The 13529-nt window shown below is 36.0% G+C and overlaps 1 protein-coding gene across 1 annotated transcript; it reads right to left on the reverse strand.

Moving 5' to 3' along the window:
* Positions 1-6795: 6795 nt before the first annotated feature.
* LOC111994448 (DNA repair protein RAD51 homolog 4) lies at positions 6796-11153 on the reverse strand. The gene is given in 13 exon segments (XM_065773388.1): positions 6796-7153; positions 7303-7452; positions 8117-8187; positions 9343-9433; positions 9520-9633; positions 9756-9817; positions 9820-9849; positions 9852-9888; positions 10194-10231; positions 10234-10274; positions 10412-10527; positions 10669-10748; positions 10996-11153. Coding segments are annotated over 13 exon segments (957 nt in total). The 5' UTR covers positions 11084-11153; the 3' UTR covers positions 6796-7114.
* Between the last annotated feature and the right edge of the window lie 2376 nt (positions 11154-13529).

Below are 13529 nucleotides of genomic sequence, written 5' to 3' on the forward strand. Positions count from 1 at the left end.
ACCCACAAAATGGCATAACCGCACCGCACCGCAAGTAATAGTGCATCGCACCGCACCACACCGCATGGTGCAATGTGGTTTGCAATTTTATAATAAGAAAACCGCACAAACCGCACCGCATCGCACCGAACCCTCTCTATATATTAATATATTTAATTATTTTTAATATTAAATATATTATTAATAGTTTAATAACCCTAGTTTTCAAAAAAAAAAAAAAGTTTGATAACCCTAGCAAGTGTTAATTAGGAAAGCCAACCCAAAATAAAGAAAAACTAACTCAATAGTTTAAAACTTGAATCAAAACAAAGGTAAAAATAAGTTTTGGGCTAGGTAGAAAAATCCCAAAATTTGAGAAATATACCAACTTCAAATGATTCAAACCGCATCTTATACATTACATCGCATATGTGACCGCAAAAATAAGGTGCGGTGCGGTTATGATTTTGGCTAAAATTTAAACCGCATTACACTACACTGCACCGTACATGTGACCGCAAAAATAAGTTGTGGTGTAGTTATAATTTAGCTAAACTACACCGCAAAGTGCGGTGCTAAAAATAACCTAAAACCACATTGCACCGCACCGCGAACACATCTAGACACATCCATCTCTTTGAAACTTTTGCTCGTTTTTTCAAAAACCAATTCTGCTTCTATTGGTTTGTGGAAAGGAAATCTTCTGGGTTTTTTTGTTAATGAATGTTTTAAGAGTTTGATGTGGGAGTAAAGTGTGGAGAGAAACAAAGTGATAATGGTGTTTGATTTTTGTTCCATTAGGAAATATGTGGAAAGAAAAAAAATTTTGGACAATGTAAAGGTTGTAGTCAATAAATAATTAGGGTTGTTGGATTTTGTATTTTACATGTTTGTTGAAATTCTTGAATGAGTGGCTAAGACGAGAAGCTCCTCCATAGAAGCTTTCTTGTATATATATTATTGTAGAGATTACAATTTGATTTGAATATACGGATAACATTTTATTTAAATTTCAGATTTCATTATTTTATCGAACTTTATTTGACAAAGGACTGAATGTATTAATGGATATCTGCTGAGAATGCTTGGACTGAAATGTTTTGGTTTTGTGCTTCAATGGAGATAAGGTCGGATATGTCTCAATAGATTTTTTTTTTTTTTTTTAATAGATGAAAGATAGAAATTTTATTAAATAAATATGAGAAACAGTACATAAGAAGCCTGTACATAGGGGAAACCGGACCTATTCTGCAAGAACAAAATATTATGTAGGAAAAACAGTTTCTACAGAAACAAAAACAGGAGAACCATACCAATTCTACAAAAATAGAAACATTATGCAGGAAAGCAATTTTTGTAGAAAACGAAATAGAGAAACCAAACCTATTCTGCATAAATAGAAACATTGTTATCTACTTGAAGTTGTACACATCCTTTGATGATGGTGAATTCTCATTTGATTGCTTAAAAAAGCTTGTCACCAAACATTGCACTGAAATTCACTGAAATTCATAGTGTATAAATGAAAATTATCAATTTTGTTTTTGCACTTACAACTTTGAAGAGATTAATTTTAGTTCTATAAGAATGAAGTATTGTCTCAATGACATCATTTTCTTCAGCTTCAAATGGACGACACAGTGTTTGTTTATGTGTGTGTGTTTCAAAAACTCTTCTCTTTGTGCTTTTATGAAAAAGTCCTTATCATTCTAAACAATATTTTCAATTACATAGTAAACCATCTTAGGAAAATTATAGCAAGCATGAATCCCTTTTTTTTCCTCTTCAGCTAGGCCACTTCAGCCACCTCCTCTGTTTCCACATTCACCACAGTCATTGGAGTAGGCTGTTTTGGCTCTTTTTCTATGGCTGGTGTGTTAGCTAGAATGCTGGTAGGTTAGGCCGAGGAGGAGGTGGAGGCAATGCTAGGGTCCATGGGGGGCTGAGGGGAGTTGGGGGCCAAGCATAAGGCTGGAGGGTAGTATACTTTATCAGGAGTCCTAAGCTCTGATTCAGTGTCTACCCCAGCCGCGTTAAGGGCCTAACCCTATACCTCGAGGTAGAAGGTCCAAGCGACGTCCCTGAGTTGGAAAGTTAGACTCTGGCAGTCTTAGTCACACTCACGTCATAGGCCACCTGCTCGGCCTTAGCCATCTCGGCATCCTTGACTGCTAGCTATTTTTGGGTTTGTTTAAGTTCCACCACAGTCAAGGCTAGCTTGTTCTTGGCCTTCCTCTGAGCCTCTAGAGACTCTGTAGCTTGTTTTTCAAAGCTGGACAGGGCAGCTTCAACGTTTTTCCAAGACTTCTCCGCCTCGATCAATTGGGTAAAAGTCTCTTTAAGCTTTTGGCTAGTCTAGGTGTGGGCCTTCTTAATTGTCTTCGCCCTGCCTTCGGCCTTACAAACTTGGTCCAAAGCCTGGTCCATTTATTCTTCAACCACGAAGGCTGCTTGTACAGACTACAAGGTTAATGCATGTAGGGTTGTCCATGGGTCGGGCGGGTCGGGTTTTTGCCCAACCTGCAACCAACCCGTAACAGTTCGGGTGGGTGGTTTTTCAACCCACAACCGACCCGTAGCAGTAACGGATTCGTCGGTTCAGGTCGTTGGCGGGTGGTGGTTGGTTTCGGGTGAAACCGATCTCACCGGAATCCTTCAAAATGTGGCGAGATTTCGCCATATCCGGCGAGATCTTGCCAAATCCATCCAAGATCCAGTGAGATCCTGTCGGATCCGGCGAGATTTCTGCCGAATCATGATGAGAAATCACTGGTTCGGCTAGATTCGGTGTTTATTGTGCCAGAAATCGACGGATTTAAGTGAAAAAGGGGCCGGAATCTAGAAAAAAAGTGGCCGGAATCTGGAAAAATAGCCGAAATCTGGGAAAAAATGATCGGAATCTGGAAAAACGGCCGGAATCTGAGAAAAAAAAAAATGGCCGGATATTGAATGGTTAGCATAGTTGGGTTAGCATAGTCGGAAACTGCGTCCAACTGTCGGAGTCTTTGGATCGGGTGGCGGTGGGTCGGACCGCGGCGGGTTGGACGGGTTGGGTGGGTCGCCGGTTTGCCTGGACACCCCTAAATGCATGTTAGTGTTTATATATGTGTTATCTGCTTTAGGTAAAGAAGGAAGTGATCATGTACCTTAGCAAGGTCTCTCTTCAGAGACAGGAAGACCTCGTGTTTTCTGAAGGACCTAAGCTCCTACATGTCCTCGGGCAGGAGAAGGGCTTCCTCTAGACATTCAGCCACTAGACCTGACCTGCGCTTCAGGTGGTCTCTTAGGTTGGCGTCGTCCAAAACCGGGCCCCCCGAGTTCATCGTGAAGGAGGGTGTCCAAAGGGAAGGTTTTTGTGGCTATTCCCCCTTAAGCTCTTTTGAGGTACTGGTGGAGGTACCCTTCTTCTGTTGGGCCTTGGTGGTTCGGGCCTCTTTGGTTGAGGCTGCTGAGAGGAATGGGTGACTTCTTTTTCCTCAACATCCTTGAGGCCTTTGCCTCTTTGGCCCATCCTTTCTAGAATATGAGCTTCTTCTTGACCGGAGGTAGTTTGGGCAAGATGTGGGGGGAGGTGTGAGGTGCTAGGAGTGTCTTTAGGGTCTTCTTGCTAGTAGAAGACCTCGAAGTCCTTATCTGTCACTTCTTGCTGGACAAAGTCTGGTGTGGGCTCCTTAACTTCGACGTCTGAAGGGATGGGGTGTTCTTGTGAGTAAAGGAGCATGGTTACGATGGGGGCTGGGAGCAAAGCGTCCCGAGTGCATCTATGAAAGAAAATTTTCATACTAATGAACTTAGGTAACATCCTATGTGCATCTATGGTCCTTGGGAACCTTACCTGGTTCCCCTTCTTGGGTGGGACTGCAGTCTATCGTGGCAGTCTCCTGAGACAATAAGGAAGTCTTCATCCATACCCTTGCTTGAGTCAGGTAGGTAAGAGATTAACCTAACAGTAAAGACTCTACATTTGATGTAATATTTAGTTTTTTCTCCTTTTTGGCAGTTGTATACCCAATTTATGTCATGCCAGGTAAGGTTGGTCCCCATTTTTCTATTTAACATATTTACACACCCGAGGACTCTAAAGACATTTGGGGAGCATTAGGTAGGGGTCAACCTACACTTTATTAGATAGTCCCTAGTAACCCTTCCCTTGGGAAGTTCCATCCCGCCATCAATGAAGGCAATCATAGGAATGACCACGAATTCAGGAGGTCTTTTCAAGACCAGCCATTCACCGTATTCACGGTGTTGGATTTCAACACCGTTAGGAATCCTATATTTTGCCCTAAAGACAGCCCTAGCCTTGGGAGCATCTACTAACTTAGCGTATCTACCCAGAGAGTTTTATGGTATGAAAGAGTAAACTTGTGCAAAAATAGAAACAGGAGAATGAACACACCTATGAGCAAAGGGAAAATTCTCCTTGGGAGGTTGCTTCAACTCAAATTGCCAGAATGCGTAAATGAACTTTAGCCAGCCCTAAATTCTCCTTTTATAGGGATAAAAAAATGGGCAGTAAGTTTCCCGCCCACAAATGAGGAAGGATAGGAATCATAGGATCCTGATTGAGTTGTAGAACGTGGGGGGACAAGCAGCCGCCTGATGCCATTATTGTGAAATCGTGGATTTCAAAGCGTCAAGAGCGTGCTAGAGTTAAGTGAAAGGACATTATCACGTGGGAACACACATGGCACGTGTATGGTTTACTTATGTAGCTAAAACTTTGCTTTTGCCTCAAGGTCAATAGCAAAAGTTTTAAAGGGCTATTGTGGGTACTCGAGGACCGAGGATGAAGTTGAAGAATTGCAGTACAAGTGTGGGGATGCCGCGGTCCACAGGCCTGAGGAAGGAAGTCACTTGAGGAGAGGAAAGGATGAGTCAAAGGACTCTAAGGCGTTCCAGGTGGAAAGAAGGATATGAAGAGAGAGAATCAGTGATCATGGGGGAAGTTTCTAATTTGGAGTAGCTTGTTGCCTCCGCATTAAACAGTGGGCAACAATTTTATCAGCTGCATTGATGAGGAAGTGACCTGAACAATGTAAGTCACAGCTAAGCAAACTCCTTCTGTCACCTTTTCTAGATTTAGAAAGAGACAAGTGTCATGAAAGGAGGTTTGTTAGATAAGGATGGATGATTGAGATATGAGGGAATGACAAGTATATAATCAAAGGAAGGTTTGCGGAGAAAAGGATCTAGACATAAGTACCAAGATATAGAGAAGAAATGAGAAGAATATTGAGAGAAAAGAGAGTGAACAATAATGTTTCTTATGTAAATGTGGCCTCCTCGGGCCAGCTTGTATTGAAAAAGTGGTTCATCCATTTAATAATATCTGCCTTTCCTTCCTTATTTTCCTCCTCTTGTTTGTTTCCCTCTCTTACAAATTCATTGTTTTGGGCCATGGTTGGACTGATCTAGCCACTATTTTAAGTGAGCTTGGGCCGCCAGTTTTTCCAGTCCCTACAGAAGTTATATGAAATTTTTTATGAATAATAAGATAGAAGAGGAAGGATTGAAGGAGATGAAAGGTTGAATAAAGTAAAACAATTAAATTTAAAAAGATACAAAGAAAAAACTAATTAAGAATGCATAAGTGGAATGAAAATGGAATATTTAAAATGATAACGGTTGGAGGAGATGAAATATTGAACTAAAAAGGGTTGAAGAAAATGAAAGGTTGAATAAAGTAAAAATTGCAAAAATAAAATTAAAAATAAAAATAATAAAAGATGTTGATTACATTGCGTAACAAGATCTTTACAAAAAGCAATATTTTCACCCTTTTTTTTTAACAAGCAATATTTTCACCTCAGTTTTGAATCTAATAGCAGAAAATCCATATTTTAGGGCTTGGATTAAATATTAGAAATATGTATATTTAGTATCATACTATTCATAATTTCAAATAATGTCAAACTTTGTAAATGTGGACTTTTGAAAGTCCACTTTTTTCAAAGCCATTATTCTAATTTTATTTAATTGGATATAAATTTTGTGAGGAGTTCGTATAAAACCTCTTATTTTATATATTCATTAAGATATTTCCGCATCATATTTTATTTGAATGGTGAAATAGGTCGATAAAAACCATACTAAGATCTTTACAGGAGTGAATGTTTTTCCATTCAACATCTAAGTAAGAAACAACTTCTATGGCAGATCGTGGTAACATAAAACCAAATTAGATATTCAATATTGCTGTTTAAATTAATTATGCGATATTGTTGTTTTGTGTTTTAAACTATATTCATCACTCTCTCCCAAATTTCCTATGTATATATGTTCACCTTAATCCCATTCATGGTTATTTGTAACCTGACTTTTGCATTTGCCATTGGATTTTGAGTAATTAAGAGTCTGTTTGAGAACAGTTTATTTAGTTAAAACTGAAAACTTTTTGTTAAAAGTACTGTAAATAAAAGTAATAGCTAGCTGAAATAGTAATTTATCACTTGTCTCTTATCCACTGACCACTGTTCTCATTTAGTTTTCACTTTATGCTCTCAAACCATCCCAAAAGTCCAAAACTAAAGTCTCATTTACCAGATAAAAATAAACAAACTATAAACCATATAGTAGTTTAGTACAAATATAATTTTTCACCAGCACGAGTAATATTTCTCCATAATTTGGAAAGGTTTCCACCATTTATGTTACTAGTAAGTATAAGGAAAAACAAATATCATGCAAATAATTGGAAAACTCATGAACATTGTGACCAAAAAAAAACACTTGAAATACATATAGTTAACTATCAGTTTCACTATATATATAATCAAAGCTAATATGTGTTTTTGACATACAGCTCCCTCAATCTAAAATAAAAATGAACTACTTAAGAAGGAAAAAAAAATCTCCACAAAAATTGATAATATTCTTGATATCATTACAAAACACTTCACTTCCACAATAGAGGCATAATTTAGAATAAAAATCTTCTATCCCATTTTCGGTTTTCCACTTTATGTCTCACACACACACACACACACACACACACACATATATATATTCTTTATAAATTAGCCAAAATTTAAAATAGAAAAAAAAAAATTCAAATACATGACATATTGCAATGGGTGAATAAAGTGGAACACCCAAAGTGGGACAGAGAATTTCTATTCCATAATCTATGTCATTAGTTGTGAATCATAAACCTTGCAGCCTTACCAACAGCCTGAGGAAAAGAAATTTTAAAAGGGTGAATAAAAAAATAAATACGATATGGAGTAAACATGGTGTGATAGAAAGGCTGAACAGAGAGAGAGAGAGAGAGGTAAGTGAGTCTATGGCACACATTGTAAATAAAGATGCAAAGGATTCTACCATGGATGGGTGTTTAAGTATGGAAACATTACAGATGCTGCCTCCATGATCATGGGAAAGCAGAAGCCGAACATGTGGGATGCTTTTCCAACTCTCTCCAAGAGACGGTTTAGAGATACCTCCATCTCCACCCACTGTGTGATTAGTCACCTTCAAAAATCCAATTGCAGTCTTATTCCAAGGTATGCTATACCCAGCAAAATCAATAATTGAAAGCACTGGAAACTAAATTTTCTTTTCCAGAAGTATAACCTTAGCTCTCCATTTTTTATGCAACCAGTCAATGCCATGACAATTGGACTTCAATAAACTGAAAGGATGTAAGGCGATACTAGGGCGGAAATAGGCTATCCTTTCAAGTTATAGTTTTAGCAATTTATTATTATTTTTACAGGTCAAAATTAAGTTTAGGAAGGTGCCAGTCAATGAAAAGATTATATTGACAAGCTGGATAAAATACATTATTCTTTTTGCATTAGCAACTGATACATTGGATCAAGGTCTTCTAGGAAGATTATGTTAAATAGAGAGGACTACAACTGTGAACAAATGAACAGTAAGAAATATATAACATGCAAATAAAAATGACAAACTATCTTTCGTCCTTTTTTCTGATTCTTCCCTTTCTTGTTTCTAAACCCATTCTTAAGATCACTGGCTTTTAGCTTTATCCATAGAGTTGGATCCTATTCAAAATAATTTTTTAGCAAGGAGAAAATTGGGTTTAAATTACTGCATTGATGAATACAATTAAAGAAGCTGGGATTCTCAGTTATCGAGAAAATAAAATAATAAATATAATTTTAAAACTTACCAGTACTGCAATATTATGCTCATGTGCTAATTTCTTCAACAGGTATCCAGCAGAAATCATTAACGCATGCCCTGTATTAATTGACCAATCCAGTCAATTCCTAAACTGAAGTTAGTTGAACATCACAGATCTCCGACAAAGCAACATCCTAAAATGACAAGAAAAAAATAATATACTTTACTTAAGATAATAGAGTTGAAAAAATAGAATTCCTCCTACAGAATCAGAGAAAGAAATTAAAAAAAAAAAAAAATCAAACAAAAACAAGAAAAAGAAATGCCTTCTCATGTCCCAATTTTGTTTTTTTTTTTTTTTTTTTTTTTTTTTGGGGGGGGGGGGGGGGGGGGGTGCTGTGGGGGTCTGTTGGGTGAGTGTGGCACAATAGGCTAGGGCTTTAAAACTGCTATGCTGGAACACAATGGTACATTCAAGATAGTTGTAGTCTCTTTACATTCCCCCTTACCTAGAGACAAATAGTACTTTCAAAAATACTTATTTGGTTCATACAAATGAAAGTTTATATCCTCTCCAAGAAATATTTATACCAAAAAAAAAAAAAAAACAGTTAGAATAAATAAGCCCTGCTCAATGGTTATCAACAAACTTGCATGATTTTATTTCAAAAATTGACTGTAATTCTAAAACGTGCAGTGTCAGAATATTTGGAATGCTTCACAAGAGTTTAAAAGGAATAAAAAATAAAATAAAATCTGTCAACAACTCCCCTGATAACTCAAGAAAAAATGTAGGTAAAATCTGAATTAAGATTTACAATTAAGTGATTAAATGTATGATAGCTGCATCAATGTTTAAACTCGACTGAATTCTTAAAGTATGAAAAACTTGGCACAAAATGTTTATATTTAAAATGTAGATGAGAAAAATCATAAAATAATTATCAAACAATCACTAGGAAGAAAGAGAGACCAGAGAAGAGAGAGGAATATTAAAATGATACTGACTGAACACAAAAACATTATATTGAAAAGCTTTGCCAACACAAAGATATATTGCGTACTGAACAGATAAGAGAACTTGTTAGGAACCAAAGAGTATCAATCAATTAAATCAAGCTGATGAAGTTTTGCAGTCATAAAAGTAATGCTACAATTACATTTTGAGAGAAAGAGCGATTATAAAACTTTGGTGAAGGAGTATAATTTATTTCTTAAATTTATTTTTATTTTTTTAAAAGGTGACACTGATTTCCATACAAGAATGTATACCCTGGGAACCACTGCCTCCAAGGATTGGTGTAACCATTGATGACACCGAATCAACAATAAGCAACTGCACCTTACAATCTCCTCCCTGCATCTGAAACATTTCTCATATGTTTAATAATCCAAAAATGAAATTCTACCAAAATAGGCCAGCCAAAGCACTTCATGTCCGATGCAAACCTGAGATCTCAGATTGAACTCTAGCTGATGTAGCACATCAAACATTGTAAATATGTCAAATACTGATTTGCAAGATATGTTGTTCATTACCTTCTGGAGAGTTCTGTGTTTAGCCTAAAACATAATTTCAAAAGGAGAAAACTAGTTAAGACAAAAAGCTTACACTGCATAGCAGATTAAAGATACCCCCCCCCCCCCCCCACTCCCAAAAAAAAAAGAGTGATAATATGTTTAACCTGATCAATGGCAGGATCAGAATGCTGACAAATAAAGTGTGTAACACGTTGGGGCGAAAAGAGTTGCTTGTATCTAAGTATACAACACTGCCGAATGTTTCTTTGCAACATTTGATGCAGCTAGTAGGCAAACCTAGACATTAACGAGAGTGGATAAGTTTTACACTAAATACAGACTGTACATTTAAAATTATGATTTAAGTGCTTATGCTATAACTAAAAGAATACCAACCAAAGTGTTTAAATCCAAGAAATATCCATGCCATGGGAGAAGAGATACCATTGCATCATGATGTCCAGCTCATATAGTAGGTTTAATTTAAGCATACCACAACAAAACAGTGACTAAAAAACCCAAATAGATTCATGAAGACATGATCCAGTGGAATTTGTATTCATCAAGAAAACTAATTGTTATCATGAATGAAGTGTCTCTACTTGTGTTTTACCAGATGACGATGGCCCAACAAGTTCCTGAACTGCCCCACACGCAATCCACCATGAAGCAACAAATCGATCCTAAAAGTCACACAGCCCGAAATATTTTTTTTTTTTTTTCAATCAGGGCCAGACCCGAAACATTTGATCAAGTATTCAAATAGAATCAAACTATCATTGAAGCAAAAGAAATAAGACAATGTCTATGCTCAAATTACCCTTCACATCCAGTGGACAACACATGTTTATTCCTTTGAGCATCTTCCAAGAGCTCCATACCATTCAACCATGGCTGATGCTGACCATCAATGATAGAGAGAACTTGGGTAATCCCCTAATTGCTCAAAATGATCAAACAGGTTAAAAATTACCTACTTATAATGCTAGATAAAATTCTAAACCCCACCCCAAAAAAAAAAAAAAAAAAAAAATATTGAAATGTAATCCTTAACAAAAAATTTCTGTAGAAGCTAACCTGCTTTAATCTCTCAGAGCTAGATTCTTGTTCCGCAAAAGCAGCTAATACGTAGAGGTCGTGCAAGAGTAAATCCTCAACTGTTAAAAAAAAAATTATAAAAAAAAAAAAAAAAAAAGACCAGAAATGGCAAAAATGTAAAAGATTGAGCCAGAAGCAAAATTATAATTCATATAAGAAGGGAAAGAGTTCAACATTTCTTATATTGCTGGCATTGATTCATTGTGATTTATCTGAAACAACTGCCCTAAGCTATGTAACAAAAGTTCAATTTATATATGGTCTATAAAGAATTGAACCCCCAAAAAAAAGAAAAGAAGAGATGACCTGAGAAAATGTCGTGCGAAGCACAGAATGACTGGAAGTTTGAGTCTAAAATGGGATACTCTTGCTCCAGAGATTTCAACGGTGCCATCTCTCACTCTCACCCTCACTCCTCTCAGAACTAAGAAAAAAAAAATTGCTGCTTTAATGGTGTTTAGTTTGGATCTTTACGTTGGTTTATTTTATTTAAATTTTTTAAGGTATAAAAGTATATTTGTGATTTAAAAAATATGTGAGATTTTAAAAAGTATCTAACCAAATAAATAATGCAAATTAAAAATTATAAAATTTAACTACAAAATTATATATTGTTTAACGTTATAATCTTACTTAATAAAATAAATATTATTATATATTTTAAAAATTTAATCGTTGAATTATATGTTTTTTACGCTCTTAATATACATATTAAATTTTGTGTCAAAAAGATATTATTTATTATATGATTTATAAGTTTATATTTTATACATAACTTTAAACTACAAAAACTTGTAATTAAAACAATTTATTAATGACATAGTTATTGATTATTAATTTTTTAGAAATTTTGCAAGTATGAAGGATATAAGAAGAAGATGTAATCTAATGGTAGATTTGTCAAAATTCATATCCAATTAAAAGATGTAGGGACTCAATTTGGATTTGACCCTGAGTATGAATAGGTTTTCAGCCCAACAAGCCTAAACAATAAATTTGTAGAGAGTGGGTTAAAGGTTTAGGCGCTGGCCGTCGTTCACTAAGCATGAACTCTTTTTTTATAAAAGAAAATACTTAGAATTTATTTACAACTGGGGGGATGCTCCTCGGCCCGTGGCCGAGGAGCCCCTTTTCTTCTCCCTTTTCCCCCCCTCTCTTTTACTTTACTTGCTTTTCTTATATAGTCTTCATCTTCCTATCTCCTTCTTCCATCTGTTGATCATCCATTCGCCTCTCTTCTGGCCGTCCGTCCCATCAGAGGCCTTATCAGTACTCAAGTGGTTAGTAATGAAACATACGAAATAACCGTTAAGAATCCTCAAATCAATATGAAATATTTTGTTATTTTTTCTTAATTGTGGATTACAATGCGTTCACTAAGACGTGTTACAAGGTCCAAATAAACTCAAAAATTACAGACTTAGATGGTTATCTAAGCCTCTAAGACTTGCAAAGTTTAAATCTCTTTGAATCCAAGTATGTTCTACAGTGACTGTTTCTGGGATACCGTGCGATATTTCACTGCTTTCTTTGAGTTTTTGACAGAGTTTTCTCAATGATTCTATTGTGATTTTCTCTTGCTGAATGCCCCTCCAATGTTGGCTGCTTATCCCTTTAATAGTGTCATTCTAGAGTTCCGAGGTACCATTAATTCCCCTCCCCTGCGCCACTGGGTAAACTAGAGTCCACGTTGTGCTAGCCCTTTTGATGACTGGTACTTCCTTATTTCTCTTAGTTTTCTTCTTTTTGTGCTATTTTCCTAAAAGTTTCTTGCTGACTTTCCATTCCAGGATGTCCTTAAAGGGCTAACCTCCAATCTCTCTTCCCTCAAGGCTTTTAAACCTTCCCTTTTCAGACTCAGCTTTTCGGTTGTCCTTCCTATTGCCATTTTTCCTAGTTGAGCTGAATCCATTCCTGCCAGATTAAAGGTTTTCCCGACTACTTCTCTTTATAGTTCTTCTTTCTGGGTTGCCCGAGGTATCAGCCCTCTTGTTCATGAATTGTTACTTTCCAAGCCTTCTGGCTTCTCTCTGCATCATATGGCGATTGAGAAGGATGCATCTGTCCTTCGTTTCTTGTGTTTTTGGGTACTCTTTTTGAACTATCTCAGTCTCCTTCTAACTGTGGTGCACGCTCTGAGAATCCCGACCTCCTGGCAGCCTCTGGGTATCCCAGTCCAGTTCTTTCACTAAACTCTCTTTGATTTTCTTATTCTAGATAGGCTGTGCTTTTTTCCTTCCTCTCTTCATTTCATGGGCCCTAAGGCTTATCCCTTCATGGGTTTTAAGTTTCAAATTTTTTGGGTTTACCATATTTTTCCCTTGTGATGAGCTCAACCACTTTAATATTACTTTCTATGGAGTTGGCCCAGTGTGCTATTTTTAAGTCTTGGTGTTATGATTTTTTAAACCTCAACACATTCTTATCCTATTCTTTATTTTTTTTATTAAAAAAAAATCATCAATTAAAAATGAGGTGACTTGAATCCTAAAGGTATGTTTGGTTAGAAATAGAATAGGGAGGATACAAAATGAAGGAGAGAAAACAAGAGTAAAAACTCCTGGTCCAACACAATAACTAAATTGCCCCCCAAATTTTTTTTTTTTTTTTTTTGAGAGAGTTTTGACCTATTATTATTATTATTATTTTTTGGGTGCCTATTCTTAAAGTTAATGAAGTGTTAATTGATGATAATTAAATTTGATTATGTCAAAAGCTTTCCAGTTCAGTATTTTTATTTTTAAATTTTGGCAACTGAATGTTATTTATCATATATATTATAAGCCTATAATTAAACCAAAAAAAAAAAAAAAAAAAGAAAAGAAAAAAAAGGAAAAAAA

The sequence above is a fragment of the Quercus suber genome, unplaced genomic scaffold, assembly GCF_002906115.3.
Source record: "Quercus suber isolate HL8 unplaced genomic scaffold, Cork oak 2.0 scaffold_74, whole genome shotgun sequence".
In the NCBI taxonomy this organism is placed as follows: Eukaryota; Viridiplantae; Streptophyta; class Magnoliopsida; order Fagales; family Fagaceae; genus Quercus; species Quercus suber.